This window comes from Mugil cephalus, chromosome 19, assembly GCF_022458985.1.
Source record: "Mugil cephalus isolate CIBA_MC_2020 chromosome 19, CIBA_Mcephalus_1.1, whole genome shotgun sequence".
NCBI classification, from domain to species: Eukaryota; Metazoa; Chordata; class Actinopteri; order Mugiliformes; family Mugilidae; genus Mugil; species Mugil cephalus.
The window spans coordinates 18,683,670-18,705,435 of record NC_061788.1 but is presented as its reverse complement, the minus strand read 5'-3'; the positions used below and the strand labels follow the sequence as shown (position 1 = coordinate 18,705,435).

The 21,766-nt window shown below is 41.3% G+C and overlaps 1 protein-coding gene and 1 long non-coding RNA gene across 2 annotated transcripts; both read right to left on the bottom strand.

The window, feature by feature from the left end:
• Window positions 1-2,819: 2,819 nt before the first annotated feature.
• LOC124997062 lies at window positions 2,820-4,656 on the bottom strand. The gene is made up of 2 exons (XR_007110915.1): window positions 3,769-4,656; window positions 2,820-3,111 (listed from the first exon to the last, which is right to left on the bottom strand). It is a non-coding gene; the product is annotated as an uncharacterized LOC124997062 (long non-coding RNA).
• Window positions 4,657-5,970: 1,314 nt separating this feature from the next.
• On the bottom strand, window positions 5,971-20,308 carry mamdc4 (MAM domain containing 4). The gene is made up of 29 exons (XM_047570598.1): window positions 20,145-20,308; window positions 18,343-18,429; window positions 17,925-18,080; window positions 17,130-17,255; window positions 16,738-16,971; window positions 16,461-16,586; window positions 15,460-15,615; window positions 15,246-15,349; window positions 14,560-14,715; window positions 14,005-14,095; window positions 13,749-13,862; window positions 13,372-13,464; window positions 13,076-13,213; window positions 12,839-12,978; window positions 11,990-12,098; window positions 11,799-11,903; window positions 11,303-11,437; window positions 11,069-11,196; window positions 10,602-10,815; window positions 10,375-10,512; window positions 10,161-10,288; window positions 9,891-9,981; window positions 9,175-9,324; window positions 8,941-9,066; window positions 8,719-8,843; window positions 8,446-8,551; window positions 7,483-7,661; window positions 7,291-7,356; window positions 5,971-6,985 (listed from the first exon to the last, which is right to left on the bottom strand). The coding sequence occupies exons 1-29, from the start codon at window positions 20,194-20,196 to the stop codon at window positions 6,953-6,955; spliced, it is 3,606 nt and encodes a 1,201-aa protein (XP_047426554.1). The 5' UTR covers window positions 20,197-20,308; the 3' UTR covers window positions 5,971-6,952.
• Window positions 20,309-21,766: the final 1,458 nt, after the last annotated feature.

The following is a 21,766-nucleotide window of genomic DNA, read 5'->3' as shown; positions in this document are numbered from 1 at the left end:
ATTAGAGTAAATTAAACAGTTTGACCAACTCTGCTCCCTCAGCACACACACATCTTTAACCCACCTGGCAAAAAAACTACTCATTATTTTCCCTCTGTATTAAAACAGACGGACAAACAAGAACAATAAGTTGGTCAAATCACTGCACAGGTACAGCTGAGGCAACCACCAAAGCCCCCACGAGAACTAGGAGCGAACACCTGTGCAAGGGAGGCCATCTGCTGATGGAGGCTGGCTGTTGTGTGCTGAGCCGAGAGTCTTGCCGCTCACTGAACGCAATTAGAGACCAGAAGGTGCTGCTGGTGGGATGTTCAGTTTCCGTCAGATTAGCTGCCCCGAGATCAGGCGGGAGGGCGAGAAAATCCAGCAACTCCAGCAGGGAGAGAGGCGGCCACACGGGACACCGTAAGGATGGGTTTAAGTGTGTGATGTGGGCGCAGAAGCAGATGCATAACTAAGATAAATAAGAGGCCTCAGTGTCATCATTTTCAAGTCTGTCTAGTGTGTCCGTCAGTCGACCCTGTAATTGTCTAAACAGCCCAGTTCAACCTGATTCTGACCAGTTAAACGTTTCGTGTCACCTGCAAAACGATGATGTGTCAGCCAGGTATTTTTGCTCTGCTTTATTTTTTGGCTACAGTACACAAGTTCGCCCCAGGGCAATATTTTATCTATTTCCTGGTTACTTCAGACAGCTCAGTGCTATCACTCAAACTCAATTTAAAGAAGACTTTGAACTCAAAGTGCTATTGTTGTAAATTCATATAAACTAATAATTCCTTGGAAATACTTGTGGCACAAACTTGGCAGAAAGTACTGGAATTAACAGGAAGTACAGGTGTGTCCTGTGGAGAACCTCAACCATCCAGGTCATGGTATTTCTAAAAACAAAACACTTTTGTTTTAGCTTCTTTAGAAGAAGTTCGGGATGGCTAAATATAGCACACACACTACAGCGCAGTCAACACCCCGTTTTCCCTCCCTTCAACAGCATTGCGCTATTAAGCTTGTGCTGATGTGGATACTAAACCAAATGACTCACTCGGTGAACAACTCGATCACAACATTCTTTGGAGTGATATACTTTCGTTGCTTTAATTCAGTTGATTCATGACTACGACAACGCACAAAGGAATGTGTCCAGTTTTTCCAAACTCTTACGTTTTAGTGTCATGTGCACACGTTTTCATGTGTCCACCACTCATTCATTACATTCACACTTTTTTCCAGAAGCATTTGATAGTGCAGCCAAATCTGTTTCTGTTTATCTTATTGTATTAAACGTGTGGACTACTCTTGCTGTTAGCTTGGGTCAGTTAGCCGCCTTTTATCATTTACCACACGTTCAAGCTGGCTTTATGTGCGGCATTAACACTTAACAATGGGGATATCTGTGAATATTAACGTCAGTTTGTAGCAACATGGATCATCAACTTGATGTTCCACGTGTGGCGCTGCTCAACGATAATAACAATCACCAGTGACGATCCGACCAGGAACCCCCTTTAATGGCCGCTATCGATTAAAAGTGAATGTTCTCATACAGTTATTTTTTTTGTCACATCTCATTTAAATTTGTCCAGAGATCACAGGACTTTAACATGCAAACACAATGATGTTAACGTTAACAATCTACCATGCACGTTTGGCTCACAGAGCTGCTCCCTGTGCGACTCACAGCACTGTCTCTTAACGGTGGCTGTTTTGAAGGACTCATTAGGTGATATCCTAGACAATAGTAAGAGTGAAATGTCCCGTCCACCACATCACAAGGACACGACATCGAGACATCATAGAGTTTATCTTTTCCAGTTTCCAGTACATAAATTGTGCTATTGTGTTAGCTGTCATTCATCATTATTCACGCTAGAAAAATCTGAAAGTGAATATTTGCATCAATCCCAGATGTGGACTGGATGTTCCATTTAATGACAACCGAGTGACTTTTGAAACAGCCCTGTCATCAGAGCAGTGCTTCAAACTATCCAGTGATTAAACAATGGCAGCATGATAACATGCCAACATATACAGTGAATGTTTGTCCTCACGGAGTGGCGTGTGTGATTGTAGACTGCTGTGTGTTTTAGCATCTGATTGTTCTGAAGGACTCACTGGCTAATATTCTAGTCGAGGTTTGTCGTAAACGGTAGACTCATTGTGTGTATACTGTGGGAATGGCAGCAGGTCCATAATAGGACCCAGTGGACTATGCAGTATGCTCACAATGGGCCATTAATACAGTGCAGGTTAAAGGTAGGAACAAAATGAATTAACTGTTAAAGACTCAAACAGCCACCTGAGGCAGAATGTTTAAAACTACTACACGGTGGGTAGACAATGAGGAAGTAGATTCCAAGATCAAATATTTCTGGCACAGGAGGAAGATACCTTATTGTTGATCCTATTCACAACTCTCTTGTCCCTTCAGAGGGGGAAACAGCCTTTATCGTAATCCATACATTCAGTAACTAAATGGTAAAACTACATTTAACTGAACCAAGTGGCTTTACTTCTGTGCAACTCACCTCATCCAATCTCTGTATTAGTTCAAGTCGTCTTAGCCTTTATTTGGCATTCAACATTACAGAGACACAGAGAATGATAGCACACACAGGCAAGAGTTCCCTGACCTTAAACAAACAGGTAGCTATATTTGCATGGTACATCTTAGACAAATAAAGGGAATGGCTCATCATCCTGGTTTTAAAAGGATGTCCACAAAATGTAACCACAACAATAAAAAGTTATGGTGTCTTGATGCAACTGTAAATGGGTGAAAATATGTACTGTAGATCACAAGAAGGACTTTTAATGCTTTCTGTTATGGACTTTTTTAATCTTATCCTCCCAGCAATTTTCCCATCTGCATATTGATGTCAGACAGTTTCAATGAAAATGCCAAATAACTACAGTCATAAATGGTTGGAATGTGAACTGAATCTTCCAGGCTGCTTCACACTCAGGAGTCGTTCATAAACAAGGCATTTGTCAGGCTTCTTTCTTCATCAGGCTTTCCTCACGATGCGTCCACTCTTCCTTAGGTCCCTCCCTCCTCTGCTGTTCCTGTCTGTCGCACTGCTCGCCCTCCACGCTCCCTGACACACCCGGGCACTGAGGAGGAAGAACAGGCTACTTAAGGGAAACGACCACATGAGGTAGACTCCTCAGAAGAATGATTAATCTTCCATTCACCACTTAACCTCATGCCTCTACATTAGCAAGTCCTATGAACTTCATGCTGTCTGATTCCATAACAGATTTGGATACAGATTATGTTTTAAAATATATCACTGATGAGAAGCTGACAGTGAGAAAATGACTCATGAAAATGTCTCAGAATTTTGAGCCAACTAAGGAAAGGTGTGGTTGTTTTTTGTAATTTGGAGCCCTCGATTCCAGTTGAGAGAAAGCATAACTGATTAACTGACATAACACAGATGCAGCCAAGTGCAGGATGCGGATGTAATGAAGCTTGATCAAAGGTCCTTACACTCAAGTGGGCCTTATCAGCAGGAGAATGTCACACTACTCCACAGTGTATCATGGCTTTTTTTAAAAAAAATAATGATAATAACAAAACGAGTTATTATGATGATTTTTCTTTTCCTTTTTTGTACAAGTTGCGTATAAGGTCACAAAACTGTGTCATTACTATTATTATTCATTGGTAGAGATATTTATTTTATCTTATTTTTTGTTTTAAATCAAGACTTTATTAGACTATTTTGGAGAGTCGTTCGTCCAGAAACGGTCTCACAGACAACACACCTTGAGCGCAGCAGAGGTCCAGCGGCTCGCTTGCGGGGCTTGGCGCTCTGTCTCCGGTATTGCATCCAGCCGCACACCAGGTCGTGCGCGATCATCACATACAGCAGGAAAATGAGCACGGCGGGATCCATTCAGCCGTACGCGCGCACCGCTGGATGAAACCCGGCAGTCACAAAACGGTCCAGATGCGGACGGAGGGCACGGTCGTGTGCAGATGTTAGGTTGACTGATGATGACGAGGATGAAGATGACTGAAGAGCTTCGTGTCCAAGCTGCCCTTTGTCCACTCCAACTTTAACACTTACTGTGCGGAATGACACTACCGGCTGCCGCTGCCGCTGTGGTGGTGGTCGCTCCGGCTTTCGCCCGTGGCAACACACCATCCTCCAAAATCCTCACATCATCCGAGTGGGGTTTTCGATCTCACCGACAGCAGATGGGAGCCACGGTGACAACAGAACAGAGGGGACATCGGAGAGGATGTTGCCGTAGAGACGCGACCGTTGCTAAGGGCATGACGTCGTCCTCCCCTCTTCCTAAGAATTGAAGCAAATCGGAGTCATGCAGGGAGCTCAAGATCAAGACCACCCACGAATGGCTCCTCAACCACAGCCACTGGTCCTCGCATATCATGGATATGCACATTCATTCCCGCACGCCCCCTGTGGCGCCGCACACATTTGTGCAATTTTAGTAGTTTATTGAGTATTTAAGTTATATAGGGAATACGGGTGTGAAGTGAAGAATCTCAGTTTTAATTTGAGGGTATTCATAAGTGAAATGGGGGAAAGGTGTAAGACTTACAGGTCTTCAGGTAGGCCCCTCTATTCAAGGGACCAAGAGCTAAGTATTCAATGACAGTAGGCTTACCTGACACAGCTAACTTTAAACGACAGCATCAGAAGCAGTAAATCAGTTCTGTTAAATGTGGAGTGCATGGCCCTTTAAAATGGTTGAGAAAGGCGGCACCAAATAAAAAACGAGAGGTTATTTCTGAAGAAGTGGAATAAGGAAGAGGAGAAAAGAAAGCAGGACAATGGTAATAAAGCAGATAATGAAAATTTATGATGATACCAAATAAACAACTGAATGCTACTAGTATGAAGACATACTTTATGTGTCTTTTAGTGTCTTTATGTGTTTGCTGTCAGTGCAGCATGTTGGAGAGCAGGCAGGTGGAGTAGTAAAGTGAAATGGAACAAGTCTCTTAAATACTGTAACACTAAACTTGGAGGTTCTCCTAATGCTGCACTGAAGAGACACAGCAATGCAGGATGGGAAAAATCAATCCCAAGAGCACATCAGCATGTTGTGATACACTTTAAATTGTCACCTCTACATTGGCCATATGACACTGAACATGAAAAAAAAGATTCACAGTTGTAAAAGGAAATGAAATGTGAATATGAAAACACAATATCCGCAACTGAAGAAGATGAAAACCCAGATGAAAAAGGAAAACAAAGTCATTTATTCAAAAGAATTCCAGAAATGAATCAAAATGATCTTTAAACTCAAATAAACCTTCCTTACATTTATTGCAGTGCAGTGCTGTATTTTTCAAAGGTCAAGATCTGAATTTGAGCTTTCAATTTCAAATCTGTTTGTCAAGTTAATGAAACTTTTTGGTAATTAAGCAGGTAAAAGGTAAATCTAACTGTGACATTTACATGCAGAAGCTGTTGCTTTGAACTCATTTCTGTGAGAAAAAGAAGAGAAAATGCAGTAGTGAGCTCAGCATCATAAAAACACTTGAAAGAAAACATTGGTGGGTTATTCACAGGACGCTTTCCATAGAGAAAACTCCTTCACAGCATTCAGCTGAGTGGAGAACACTCTCCAAGAGGTAGACGTGTCATTAACCATTGATCATCGAGTCTACGTGAAGAGAAGACTTCCCAATGACAGATACCAATGCACTCCACAAGGTGCAAACCATTTAGACGTGAGGAATACAAAAAGATTAGACTATGCACAGAATCATTTATTATGTTTTATTTCAAGTTTTATTAGGTTCATTTGTTGAATGACTTATGTTCCCCAGAAACCAGGGGTCTGTGTCGTCCATTTTGGACATAAATACCCATGTATCAACCCATGCCAGTCCCACTAAAACTAAAAAAGCATTAGAGAAAGTGTGAATTGTGAAATCAAGTCAATCTGTTTCCCTTTCAGACTAAAATAAAACTACTGACACCAGAGTTCCAGAGCTCAGCTTTATTTCGTTTAATCACCAGAGATCAAATACAGCTGGTATGAAAGCAGAGTAAAGTTAACCTTTCACCATCCAGCAGTATATATCTATTTATCTATCATCTCCTCCTGCCTGTTTACAACCATTCTTCTCTTTCCCTCCTCGTCTTTCAGTGCGGTGTGAGTGCCATTATTCAACTTGATAGTAGACGCTGCCTGAGGACCTACTGGCCTCACATCAGCCTGTGTAATCTGCAGCCTGATGTATGAAAATGAGGTGTAGCACCCTTTTAAGCCATAAAAAAGGAGTCTGAATCGATTTCAGATTTTCATCAGGCACTCCCTCGATGACGTCCTGGAGGGGCAGAGAAGAGGCAACAGTGGGAGGCTTCTCTCACTACGCTGCAGGGCTGCAGGTTCAGGAGGTCCTTCCAGACATACATGTTAATGCAGTCTTATATATATTACAAGTATTCTATTTACTGTTGCTATTAATTATGTTTACTTACGTATGTATGCTACTGGACACTCAAAATTTCCCCCAGGAGATAAATTAAGTATTTTTTTAAGAGAGGGAATAGAATAGAAAAATACTTAATTTACCTGCACTTAAACAGTTGGAACTCCCTTATCGACCTAAAACGTCCTAACGGTCCTAAACCCACCTGCGACTGTTTCTGCCATTGATAGGTTGATTTAAAGACAGTTAATCTAATTTCCAGCCACAACACTTTAGACATTGTCCCTCTGTATTCTGTCCATCCACGCGCAGAGCAGCGACCATCAATGGCTCTCCCAGATCTCACCACAGTCAGCGGCACCAGTCAGACCTTCATCGGTGTGTCGGTATGTGAGTTGTGTGTTGTGTATTTTGTGTGTGTGTATGTGTGTCTGTCTGTCATGTAGGGGTGACACAAGCAGTTCTTCCGCTGTGATATCACCTTAACTTCACAAAGCCACCTTTAGGTGACAGGGCATCTGTCGTTTTGTCTCACACCTCCCTGTCCCTGACGTCAGAAGACACCTGCACACACAGAAAAGATATTAATGACAACGTTTAACTGGTTTGGGAACTGTTTTTCACTAGAGGTCCTTTTAAATATACTTCAAAATCATTCTAGAGATAGAAACATACGGTGATGATGGTTTGAATGAATCATGAATGAATGCTTCAGCTCATGATAAAAATGAAACTGTATAAGTCATGTTATATTTTAGATACTTTCTGCCCTCTTGTGGTCATAGGTGCATTTTCCACTTATCTTTAAACAGAATGAGGAAACATTTATTCATACATTTATTCTACTAAGATCCGAACAGCATACTCACAGAGACCTCATTGAATCCGGCTGCCATTGGATGGTTCTGAATCTGTGGAATCTTCACATGGTCCTCCTGAAATGAGTAAACTCATTAGACACAGTAAAAGCACAATGATTTTATTTAATTTTTTTGTTTTCTTTTTGTATGCCTATATGGCCTCTTATCATCTGCGATCTGCATGTGGTGAAATTAACTCACTGAGACGCCTCCTTCATATACTTCGTTGGTGAAACCACCAGCAGCTGAAGTAGGCGAAGAGACAGTCCCCTGCTTTGTCCGCAGGTAGTAAATCAGCAGGGCGATCAGCGTGGCCATCAGCAGCAGGGCCACAATCACAGATGCTGCGATCCCTCCGACATTGTCTACCGACGATGAGGCTACAGAGCAGATGTAACACATTTAATGTCCACTTCTGACAAAAAAACAGTGCTGGAGACATCGGCAACACCTTGCATTACAGTTACCAGAAATTTAGTCAAAGGGCTGGATTTATGCTGTGTGTCATTCTGTATTTACGCCACTAAAACACTAGTTAGACAGCTGTGTTGACTATCTGTGTGCACTTCAAGCAATGGCGACTGAGTTATTTTTTACTAAAGCCACTGCAACAGAAAAGAGAGACCACTGTGTGGACTGAGGTGGAAGGAAGGTGAGTTTTCTGAGCTTGCTTGGCCACTGAGAGATGTGGACAAGGAAACACCTTTCAAAGCAATCGCAGACATTGCAGTCCGCATCAGCGTGTAGCATGCCATTACATTTCCAAGGAGGTACACATCAGAATACTGTGCAGAACTGTGTTCTCAGTCCTACACAAAAGCACTGCTTTAGCTTTAATCTTTCGCTGGTCAATCCTGACAGCTAGTGTTTTAGATGTATGTATTTAAAAGTCCTTATTAAACTTACTTAACACTACACAGAGAAGTGTCGTTGCTATTGGGTGGGGGTGTCTGGTCTGGTCCAGGTGGGTGCTACATGAATACCAGATCCAAAGGTTTCCCAGCAGAACATTGTAGTTTCACAAGATGGTTAATGTTATTTACTTCTCCTGTAGTGGTTTTAATGTTGTGGCTGATCGGTGTATGTCAAGAATTTTAAAATGTAACAATAGATGCAAAAAACAAAACAAAACATAACCTGTAATATTTAGAATAAATCTCTTACTTGTTAGTGAGTCGGTGTGTTTGTTAGAACAATCGAACCCGATGGTGTACTCGATGTCATCCAGAGCGACAACACCTGAGGTACCTTTGATTCCTTCAAACACGATCTGTGAACAGCCAGCACAAGATAAGAGCAGAGATATAATTCAGTCTTATTTGAGATTCAGGTAAGTTTTTACCTTACCGCACATATACTGTAGCTATACAAATTATGCCTTCATTCGTTGCACAGATTAAACAGTGTATTTAGTGTTCTGTGGTAAATGAGAATGACCTGGTATTCCTCAGCAGATTCGATGTTAACATCAAAGCGTAGCCATGGCCCCCTGATTTTATCCACCACCAGCAGCTGATGGAGATGACCTTCAGACAGCCTCCACACGTTCAGCAGGCAGTCCGCTGAACACGTTCAAATAAAGTGATAAAAGGGAACGCATCACACACAAGCACGCACACAACGAATCAAGCACAAAGGTTCATCAACATTTGTTCTTACATGAGGAGGGGATGTAGGCCCAGAATTTCAGACAGGTGCCCTTAGTTGGAGGGAGGTGAGGGCTAAACAGCTGCGCGTTTTGATTGGCTGCCGTCCGATTGCTGCTTGAAAAGAACAGGAAGTGACCTAGCAGAAAGGGAAGGGAAAGTCACCATCTTAATGTGTTATAAGTAGCTTTAGCCACAATGTTCCCAGTCAAGCGGGTTTGTCCATGTTTGTGTTTCCCTGGTTTACCCCTTTCATTGCCCAGAGTGTGGTCTTCAGGCGGGGTGGAGTAGTGCTGCTCAGCCTCCTGACTCGTCAGCTCCCAGTCCAGTTTATCCACTTTGCTGTTTTGAGTGTTGCTCCAGCTGCACATGCCTGTCTCCAGAGTGCACTTGGAACCTGAGACGTTCAAGAGAACGAAAGTGGACATCAACTACAGCAGGAATATCTGCTGCTCAGTTCTCTACATCCCTTTCCCTTGCTGTCAGAATCATTCCGTCCTCAGTTTCAACGTCACTTCTCTTGCCCCACGATCATTTTGCCTGCGATCTCAAATCTAATCAGTATCAAGGCTCTGTAATTCATTCCAATTCTGTTGCTCTTTTGGCCTGCAGCCCTGCTCCTCTGTATTCTGGATACCCAGTGTCCATCAGAGCATCTGCCAGTGTTTAGACTCTGGTGAGGCCTGTCCCTATATATCTCTCCTCATTAAAATATTTTAAAAAAACTCACAATATATGTTTAGGATACTCAAATATAGCGTAAGTAAAACTCTTAAATGCACAAAATACCAATATATACAATCAAAATGTCCGTCTCATAATAAGCTCAGGATATTCAGACTCAAATAGAGGTCAAGATCACGCAAAACACAAGGAAAACTCTGTATGTTTCTGCATCTGCATCCTAGTCAAAAAAATCTCCTGCGTTCCTGCTGAATTTTGATGTGGCAGAACAACACAAACCTCGATCTTCACATGGGTGAGGTGAAATGAAGATGTCATCGACTGCAACGTGAGTGCTTTCTCCCCCGGCTCCGATCACCTCAAACTCCAGCTGCAGACAGTATTAGCGCAACAACAGTTTGGTTTAAATGATAAACACGAGATCCTTCGTTTTTAAGTTCATCAATGACAGTTCTCTACAGATTTTTTTTTCAAATTATGCCGGAGAGATTTTAATGATATGTTTATTCAGTAACACTAGTTGACAAATGTTTCAGCATCACGCTGTACCTGCCAGTCCAGGAGGCCACTCGAGATGTTGCCGTTACCATGGCGCCAGACGTCTCCTTGATTCAGACTGTCAGAGAAGATCTTCACCCTGTCTCCCTTTGCTGGCTTCATATACACCGTCAGGAAACCTTCAAGGTACAAACAGTTAAATAGAGAAGTGGCTTTAAAGCCCAGTGCTTTTTTTTTTGTTGTGTGTTTTCTTTGTGTGCCTCACCAGGGTTCACTCCTCCCATGTGGTACCAGAAATGGACACACTCGGTCTTGGTGGTTCCGTAGCGAACAGGGGAGGAGAGGACCGTGGTGCCACCAGAGGGGAGGATGGCTGCTGCGGTGTTAACCATCATGTAGAAACCTGGACACAGATCAGATCAGAGCAGAACACAATTCACAGCTGCTCCCTCTCAGCAAGTATTTCTGTTGTTCAGTGGGACTGTCTCTCACCTAGTTCGGTCCCCAGAGTGTGATCTGCTTTGGGTCCGGTCGTGGTCGTGTGTCCGTTGCGGTGGAGCCAGCGAATATCACCTGAGCTGCTGTATCCACACTGCTGGGCTTCAAAGGAACACATCCTTTGTATAGGACATGGGCCGTCCAAGAATACTACATCGTCAATGGCCACCCGCCCATCGAAGCCATAGCGAACTGCTTCAAACATTAGCTGTTGATGGGTCAAAGTTTGGAGAGAGTGAGTCAGCACATGATGTTAAAACCTCTGTTTTCCTGTTGTGTTGCTATCTATCTGTTTTTGCTAACAAGCAACCAAAAAATCCATCCAAAACCTTTGGCTTCAAGTTGCAGTAATGTTTTACTTTACCATCAGGTGGCAGAGTTTCACCAAAACCCTCAAAGCACCAAAATAAGACCTTTTTTGTTCAGTAATGTCATTGATGCTCACTACAGTAATTTAATACCTGAAAGTCAGTCAGCTGGTGTGGTACTGGGCAATGGGCTTCATGCCACATGTTGCCATGAGCTCCACTGCGGGTCCAGAGGACAGTCTCATAACTCGTCTTGTCAAAGAGCTTCACATTCAGAGCACCTGAATCGGATCAGTGAGCGACAGAGGATCAGCCAAACACAAATTTAAAGTGTATCTTGTAAAGGGGCAAAATTTAACCAGTTTAGTTGTGTTCAAATATGATCACCTGTGTTGGGCCCATAGAGCTTGTAGAAAAAGGACAGGCAGTATTCTGTAGGACCAGGTGACTGTGGAAATGAAATTAAGCGCCCAAATGCACCACGGAGAGAAGGACTCCACATGTCCACAACAAGGCTTCTACCTGGACATCAACAGACAAATGGGAAACAGCACTTGAATAACGGTTTATACAGCAGTCTAGTATTTATTCACATGGACAGAATAATCGTACAGTCATGGAAGTGAAAAGCAGTTATCATGAAATAGTTTTGTGTTATTTTTTTTAAATTGTATTAGTATTGTAATTATAGTCAATAACGTCATAAGAAATTACTTAAATCAAATGCAGACACTGCTAAGGCAGCCTAACATTATTATTGCACCAATTCCTTACACATTACATCATATAATGTATCAAAAAATTTTATGTTTTATTGTAGAGAGGTTAAGTAAAGACTGAAAGCACACGAGAGGCTGTTTCTGTGGTTTTGAAATGAACTCACCAATTCCAATGGTGTGGTCCATCCCATCCTGTACTGTCCAGTCAAAGTTGTCACTGTTGTCCTGATACCATCCACACAGTCCATCTTCAAAGTTACATGACAGCGCTGGCCAAGAAATTAGCATCGAGACAATGAAGTATGCATTTCACTGTATAGTAGTTATGTAACTATGAAAAAGTCCTGAAAGTTACCTGTTGGAAGAGATGGAATGGAATCAGCGTGACAGCTGGTGAAGCGAACGTTTTTCACTTTAATCTTGGCGCATGGACAGAGTTTCGCAGCACGGGCTTCAAATACCAGCTGGTGAAGACAAAGCAGGAATATATTTGGTACCAACAGTTTAGATGCCTTAGTCTCTGGATATTTATCAATCAAACATTCAAACTTGAGCCCTCTTCTCTAGCTCAGTGAGTAGAGAGCTCAAGTGACCTAGAGAATGAATGAAGAGAGGGAGCGGCGTTAGCAGAAATAAAACAGTGAATCGGAGAATTGTAATTTCTCTTGTTTTCATTTATTTCAAACTGCAGTGTATTTGAATGGCTGTCGGCTGGGCTTCCTCTCAGGCATAGGTCCCTAGGGCGTCCTTGGCCTGAAAAACGATGAAGCCCCTGCACCAAGATGCCAAATTCAATGGGTAAAAAACACCTAAATGCTTTAGTCATATTTGCTATGGAGACAAAGCTAGCCAGGAACATGAATCTGAATCAGTTTAAAACTGTTGTCCAAGATTGTCATTCCTGAGAGATTTGTTAAGAGCTGGCGGCAGTCAGCTGGGCGATAAACACCCACTGCTCAAATGCTGCAACTAGGAAGCACCCAGAGAACGGCAAAATGAGAAGAAAATGAGAAGGTACAGAAAGAGGACAGGATCTCTGCAGGTTAATGCACTGCTGCAAACGACTACTGGGACACACATGATGACTGAGAGGAAATTCGTGTCCTGTGCCTATATCCTATGCCACTTGTTATAAATTGAAGTAGGAAACACACAGTGAAATCTCATAGATCATATGAAGAGCAACCCTAGAAAATAAGTTGACCTGGAAGCGATATTTCCTGACTCCAATGAATACACTAGCTGATTGCCAAGAATCCTCTTCTTTTCCCGTCTTCCCGCTGAACTCCCACAGTTTAGGCCTCATGCCCAGCAAGCTGTCAATCACCCTGACAGACAGCTCACCTGCAGCAGAAAGACGTGAACAGAGTTACTGTACATGAAAAGAACCGAGCTGTGCGTCCTGGATAAAAGGCAACAGATAAATGAGATAATAAGTTACCAATATGGTTAGGATTTCCAGTAAGTGCAAAGTCAAAGCTAAGGTTACAGGCTGGACCGGTGGGGCCCAGAAGAGGGGTCTGTGTCTGGGCTTCAGTCAGCTGTTGGCCTGGGGTCTTCACCACATACAGGTACTCCTCTAAGAAACATGAAAAGGGACAAATATTAAAACACAAACCCAAAATCTGTAAAATGTGTGAGACATCATACGTTAAATCCTTCCAGTAAAATGTTTTTAAACTGTTTTTCATCTTCTGCCTTCAGAAGTTACTACGCCTGTTCAGACTGCTTTCATACCTTTGGCTGTGGAATTCTTATGTAGCACCCAGCCTTGACTCCCAGTGCTGATGTCAGTCCAGCCTGAGCTGCCCTCGGGGTAAGAGAAATCCCCTACGGAAAGGATTAATGGAGACATCACAGTTTAAATGCAATGTTATTGTATTCTACGTGTTCGGTACATGAGACATGGGTCACAAAAATGAGAGAAGGCCCAAGAATATGTCGAACACAAAACAAAATTTAGATCAAAATCTGTTTATACATACCATTAATATAATACTATATAAAAAAATGGTTGCCTTTGTGATTAAAGTTTCCATGAGTCCATAACACTAGTTTGAAACTTTAAACGGCTGTCACTAAACTAAGTAAGTAAACAGGAAGAACAGACTCACCACATTTGGCCTCATCCGCTGCTCCTTCACAGTCCTCATGAAAATCACACATCTTATCTGGTTCAGTGCATGGATCATTTGGGGGGTTGGGGAATTTTTCCAGAGTATTATTCTCTATTAAAGAGGAGAGACTGAGATGGATATATCGTACCGCAAAACATGTGTAGTCTGCAAAATCTTGCTGCTCACATGCAGTCACATTTTCTGTCCACAAAATGTTCTCTGTTAAAATGGTGGGTTTTAAAATGTCAGTTACCAGATGACAAGCGGCATTCAGGAGACAAACTGATGCTGTCAACACCGATACCTCCATAGCTGAAGTTTCTGATTGCGGCCATTATCAAGATCTGTAGGAGGAGATAATTATTTTATTCATTTTATTTATTTTTTTTTACACCAAGCAGTCATCACTATGAATGGCATTTTAATCTAAATGAATTGTTCATTTCTGAAGAAGATTTGGTATAAAACATGAATTTTGCAATGCATTATACTAAAAATACAGTATGTGAAGGCTCTAAAATGTAAGACCATCATGATGTGAAGACAAAATGCTCCCAACTTTCCGCCTCGACAAAGGGAATATTTTACTCCTATTTTATCTTACATAATCACGGAACAGATTTATAATCCGTTTACACTTTTATTTATATTCTGCACTGTTATCGTTAAATTTTCATCAGCTAAATTTTAAAGGACTATTCAAGCTGTTTTAAAACAAGTTTTGCCACATTCATTTATAAATGTATTAACCTTTAGCATTAATATGTTCACAATGTGTTCAGTCACCTGTGAGACGTGGGCTACTCACCTGGAAAGTCTCGTCGGCTACAATCTCCACCTCCGCCTTCACCCAGAGATCCCCTAGGGATCCACCCCTCTTCCACACGGGGTTTACGGTACGATCTGATACCAGCACCGTCAAACCGCCAGACCTCGGACCAAACTGGTGAGTGTACATCACCATCTACGGCATGCGACAACAGGAAACAAACTCTGCTTAAAAACTGTACAGCTTGTGCCAAGTGTTAACCTCCTGAGACCCTACTTCATCATGAGGAGACGCATGGACGCAAGTTTTAGGTTTTACTGCAGCTTATTCTGCTTCGCAAATGTTAGAACTTTATTTGTAGAAATTTTTAATTACCAAGTACCAAGTTGAGGACGTTGGGACTGAAATGTTTGCAACTCTGTCATTGTACAGTCATGCTCAGGTATTAAAATAAACAGTTTTATATTTAGTCACACGTTGGTGACTTATTTATAATGTACATAATGAAACAATCCCAGTGTCCATGTAATACTTCCTGTCCAAAGATGACTTTTAGTTTTCATACATCTTAGGTTCTACTAATCCGAAATACTTTGGAGAAATTAAAAGTGCATACCAAGTAAAAGCTCGAGTCTCAGGAGGTTAACGTGGACTGTAAGTTATGTGGAATGGCATCGTAAGAGTAAACAAAGACTGACTGAATTAGGATTCAGCTTGAGACTCACCTTGCACGGATGTGAACTGTTGGTGGGTTGAAGAGATGGGCTTTGGAAAGCGGCCCAGTCATTAGTGAGACCAGTCTCAGGGACAGTGACATATAGGAAGTAACCTGCAAAGACAGTTAAAATATTTTCAGGAAAAAACGCAGAAGACAATAAATCACAGCAGCTGCATGATTTCAATTGCGGACATACAAATAATTGAAGAAATAAAAGATACCTGATGCACTGTTGTTGGAGTGATCCCTGCCAGGTCCTTTCAGAGGATCCGTAGTAGAGATGCTCTTCTGATTGGTTCTGACCCATTTCAGTTTGGAAAGTGACCTCAGGTCCCAGTCACACAGGCCATCCTCAAAGTTACAGCGTCGATACCCATCTGGAGACACAACAAGCACACGCAACTCGCTTTAAATGATGAGCTCATACATACAGTAAACGATAGTTCAGACTAGAACTCAGGCCACATGACTGACCATAGGTTTTAAGAGTGTGAAAAAGAGTCCAGTTCAGGAGGAAACTGTTACACTCACATGCTGTTATTTTTGTAATGTCATGAACAGAATATTTATTAATGGTGTAGGCATCCTGGTTTTATGTTTGTGGTTTTCAGAATATCCACTTTAAAACTTCCACTTACATCAAAAACCATAGGAGGTCACTGGAAGAAAAACCTCAAAATATATATGTTAAAAATTAAATGTGCTTTTTCAGCTTTCCTTGATAATTAATGAGTCTACATATTCATTAAAAACCACTTCACTTGACATTTGTAGAGATGTCTTGGATACCGCAAAGAGCGAATAAGATTTGGAGCTTGCGAAGAGTTTTTCAGAAATGGTTCCAAAGTTTGTAGTATATCAACCTCTTATCTCTGGTTTCTAAAGAAATCTTAGTATATGTGTAGAAAAATTAGCACTGTGATTAGATTGTCACCGTGCAATCAGATTCAAGTGTGAGGTTTGTACTGGTAAGTTCAGAGTCACACACAGTGTGGGAACTTTGAGCTTTGAGTTCTAGCCACCTTTGTATCTGTACACTGATGAAAAGCACTCGTTTTGCTTAACAAACCTTTCTCTTACCCAGTCTTTTCTACACACGCACTTGCAAGGTAATTTATAAGTTCTTATAACTGTGAACTGAGTCAGACATCTCTGAACGTATTCATATGTGTCTACATGTGCTGTGGTGTAGGAGGGATTCGAAGCATGTCTGGTTTCTCACCGCAGTTCTCCTCGTCAGTCCCATCGCCGCAGTCATCTGTGCCGTCACAGACCTGGCTCTGTGCCACACAGGCCTCACTTTTACACTCCACCATCCCTGCTGGACACTCTTTCCCAGGAAGTGGTACTGGTCGTGTAACGGAAACAATCATTCTGATTATCATCTGGCATTTAAGTCTTCATTGCAGAATCCCTTTTCAGTTTCATCATGCAATGAAAAAGTAGCTTGTTCGAGCCTCAGCTCTGAAAGAATGCAGGGGATATTTTAAGGTACTCACAGGGAAGAGCACAGTTTAGAAACTCCAGCTGATCTATGGCCACGTCTCCCCTTTGTCCCTTCGAGCGCTGCGAGTGAAGGCGGACTTGAAAGGCCGAGGGAATGCGGCCCAGAAAAATGGAAGCCTCCCTCCAGCCACGGACACTGGAGGCCTCGGGACGCCACACTATGGCCTCTTGAGAACCCTGGTGGATGACGGACGCCCACAAGGGTGAAGAGCCCAGACCAGTTTGATCTGTCATTAATGTAACACATATTTGATCAGCAGGACGGCTGCAGGGGACAATCTAAGCTCACTGTACGATTAACAAAACCATTAACACCGTGTGAGAACATATGAGAGAAGCTGACCAGTGTTTACATGTGTGACCTGCAGTGATTAATGTTCATTACCTGAGTCCCACAGGAAATATCTGAGGCGCAGGCGACACGTTGGTGATGACTGTTTCATCTCTGGAGATATTAAAACAGCTGTATGGAGAAAGTCTTCGTTCACCGCCTTTACTCCCATGAACCAACCTGTGTGAAGTTATTGCAGTATAACTTATTATAGCAAATATATGATTAGAAAATATCATTGAGTCCAATTAAACAAAAGAATTGCAATTATACTCTTATAAATACATAATTCACCGTTCCCCTGTTCTCTTTTTGATATAATTTAATGTGAAGTGTGATAAAAAATTGAACCTGTGTTGAGCACTCTGGCTCTAATGTGAATTTAACTGCAGCTCGGGGATCGCTGTGCTAACAATTGGACTCACAGCTGCAGAGAAATTACCGGCTGCCGAAGCTCGCTGTGCAAATCACTCCCTGGTCTGTTAATTATACACTTCATCGCTGCATCTCATGTTTTCATGGTGATTCCATTAGGAAAACTCTGCAAAAACCTTAGTCACCATCTACCATTTTGTTGCTTGTAGTAAATGTTTGACGGACCAATAGCAACTTTTTTACATTACATGACACGAATATCTATAATGCTTTTCTCATTTTTTTAGTTGTTTCACTCATTCTAAAAACCAGGTTGCAAGTAACATGACACGTGGACCTGTGCAGATTAAAATGCATTTCTGAATCTGCCAACCAATGAAACATGTTTCTTGTTGCAGTGATGTACAACAAAAAAGGTGCCTGTTTGTACCCCATGGAAAAATACAATACGAGGACAAATCGTGTGTTGTGTACCCATAGCGGTGCCGGTGGTGTAGTCAGAGTTGGGCCCGCTGTCAGCCAGCGCGTCCCCCTGAAGTCTCTCCCAGCTGTACGGTGAACTGGACGACTGAGGAGTCCATCCACACATTCCTGCGTCCTCGAAGTCACACTCAAAACCTTTTCCGTACCCTTGACAAGAGTAAAACAAATAAGCACATTTCTTACTGAAACACTACACAAGGAAAACAGGAATTTTACAAAGCAGTTATTTAACATATTCCTTGTTGTCCCGTGTCGTGTGCTGTTGATGGCGAGAAAAAAAGCTATTTGCAAAATAATTTGCCAAGAGATTTTTGTAGCAGTCCCCTAAGAAATCACAGCCAGTGAGTGCTATAGAATAAACTGTCTAGAACTGTGTCTTTGCTATTAAAAATACATTTTTTCCACTTACCACAGTCCAACTCATCGCTGCAGTCAGTGCAGTCGCACACAAAGTCGCACCTCCCCTCTGGAGTCAGACATGCCCAAGAACCAGCAGCTGGGTGATAAGACAATACACCAAGGCAGCACTTTAATGACTTTCTGGATAGATTGTCTCAATGTAAGGTTGAAACATCTTCATTTTAAGGACGACTGTGACTGTGTGATGATCATGTTGTGTAGTCAAAAAGTGCGTTTTCAACTGCAAGGCTAAAAAAGATAATTTACCAAATGTTTTTTGAATTAATTACCCTAATATGTGAGAGGGAATCTGAGCCATCTAATAACTGCAGTAGCACAGTTCAGCTGTATAAATGTATTGCGTGTTTCTTTTGAAGCTTCTGGCTGTCTAAAATCCAACAGATGACTCAGCCTCTCTTATCACCACTCATTAGTGTCAAAGATTTACAAGCCAACTAATGCCAACAGGTTCAAAGGCCAGTAGGGAAGTAATCAGGTTAACGCCAGCAAAATGCCATCCGGCCAAGCAAAGGTCTTTGATTAAGAAACCACGTTTTAATGATGTAACAGCTGGAAATTAGAGATAACAGCCCTAGAGTGCATCATCCTCCAAATTCTCTAAACCAGAACAGACTTGTGTTTTCATCATGCTTTACGTCTTAAGAAAAGTCTACTGCAGATGTAGTCAAATTCACATTTATGTTCTGACTGGTGACTGCGATACGATAACTGATAAATCCTGGGTGGATCTGTAATTGCCGAATGGAAACAGTTCCCAAGCTCAGATTCAAAGAAAGGGTAGAGAGGACATGAACTCAATGACAGCAGTTGCCATGTGTCTGGGTGGAAACAGACCGATAGAAAACTCCTTCAGCTTCCAATGGGGCTTGAACTAGAAAAGGTTTTAGTACACTCTAAATGATTCATGGGGTTAATAAGTTATTAAGTTTTTTTCTGCATAAAAAAAAACTCATCATGATGAGTTTACGACTTTATTTATGTTTACGAATTTAACACGTTGGTCTAAATCAAAATAAAAAAGGTCGCCCCAACTCAATAATACATGAATTTTCAACAGATATTTCCACCTTTATTCAACATAGAGGTGCATTACGTTAGTGCAACTTAAAATTGATTCTCACTCAGATAAATATGTAATTGTAAAAAGAAATAAGGTAATAATTTGCATGAACAATTTTGAGTAGAATTAAAAGCAAACAAATAATAATTTGTTGCTTTCTCTGATAAAGTAGCCTGGCAGTAGCTCAGGAGGTAGATCAGTCGACCAATAACTGAAATAAATACTAGCAGTTTGATTTCGCCCTGTCCCCGGTCTGTCTGTTGTGTCTGGTGGTTGGTGGATTGGTGGCCACATTTCGGGTCAGTCTGCCCCAGAGCAGCTGTGATTACTGACATAGTTTATCTATGATAAAGCGCAATATATTATTATTATTATTGTTAACACAGTTAAAATTGTGTTTCTTTTACTAAAATAATTGGCATAACTAGAAAAGTCTTGTGGCATGTAGTCAATACTAGCTAAGCTGAAATAACTAATAAAAATATCCATGGAAATTGTTACATCAAATGGAGTGCAATAGGTTTAGAAAAAGCAGAAAGCTTTGGAAAACGAATGCAACACATACACTATCCAACGTGGCTCATGTGCAACTATTCACAATATCACCTATTACTATTACTCTCCCTGTGCATGCATTACACCACAAGCTAAGTTTAGAGTTCCCCACACGGTTATTCCTACATAAATGTGCTAAATAGATTAGCTTAGAGTCTGGCTCAAAGGGCTCTTACCCCACTGCAGAGCCAGCAGGAGAACGACAGCTGAGCTCTTCACTAGAACCATCTTCTTCCTCTTTCACCCTTCCACTCGGTCTGAAGTTCTGAACACACACTGGAGAGGCTTTACTGGCTGACTCTGACCTCTTCTCTGTTTCAAACAGATAACAGTCGGACTTTATGATCATGTACGCCACTGCAACGGAGTCTCATAAAACAATTTCCTCCGAAAAAACTGCATTCCACGGCACACATCCGTCCATTACTCAATATTCATTGCGTAGATGCAGTGGTAAAAAATATGCAGAGCAAGTTAAAAAAACTGCAGTACTGTCTACACAAGCAATCCACAAGGGGAGTTTAACACAAGATATTGACAGTTTGTAACAGTAATGTTTGTATGTTTAAAATACTGAGAATGTATTGGTGATAAAAGAAGATGATCAGATATGCTTCATTTAGGTTACTGTACTATATTCTTGACTTCAATACTAGTACCACACTGTAAAAGAGGTGTGCACAAATTCAGTGCGGAAAGAAATGTCCACCGCCACACCTATCAGATAATTATTCATCTTTCTAGTTCTTTTGAACACATGAACTGCAGCTAATGAATATGTTCATTATGGATTCTCCATTAAGAGGAGACTGTTTGTTTTAGAAAAATAATAAGAAAAGCTTTTCTTAAATGATCGACTGAACAATTACCTAAAAACTATTTTAAAAAAAGTAGATTCATTTATAGCAAAACCTCACATACATTTTTTTTTGATGTTTTGACTGATTTAATAGCTACTGGTAATAACAACTGTCAGATAAATGTCGTTACAAGCAGTTAAACATAGTAGAACTGACATGAAAAGATACAAGTACACAAACATCTGTACCGCAATGCATGTGTAAAGGTACTGAGTCAAACTCCACTACTGTGTTACTGTTGCCTCTATAACCAAATTAAATTTGTTGAATTACACTTTTAACAGGCTGGTCTGATGATAAGAAGAGAGTGAACAGTATCGTCTATAAACCTTTTAGCGTAGCTTGGCATATTAACTACCACAGGGAAACTCTGTGCTTAACTGCCAAGTACAAGTACACAAGTACACTCACCAGGTATCTTAATTCACAACTGTGACATTGTGAGATTAGGAGCTTGGAGAAATTGCAGAAAATATCAAAAATGTTGTTTCCTGCTTGGTACATATAATATGGAGACAATATGTTGTATTTTTGAATATATCTACCACTAGCCTAAACAATACATATGTGTACATTTTGAAGTTGCTGAATGTTTAGCTAGGCTAACGGGCTTTGTGCAACACCAAGCGAAAATGTCTTTTTATAGTCAGTAAGTAAGTCAGTATTTTATATAGTTTTTTTTTTTTTTTTTTTTTTTCAATGAGGAGTTTGTGGCTTTACTGTTTTAATTCAGTTAATAATGTTCAGTTGTGTCCTTTCCTGTAACCGTAGGCAACTCTTACTATAAAACATGTCATTTTATGTACGTAGCAAGAAATGGCAACAAGATAGCGATTAGCTGGTGAACTGGAACATTTAGCGACAGGTGTCATGTACTGATCAAAAGACTACAAGGAGTGGGAGTTAGATCTGGTTAAATCTCACCCAGTTATGGCAAA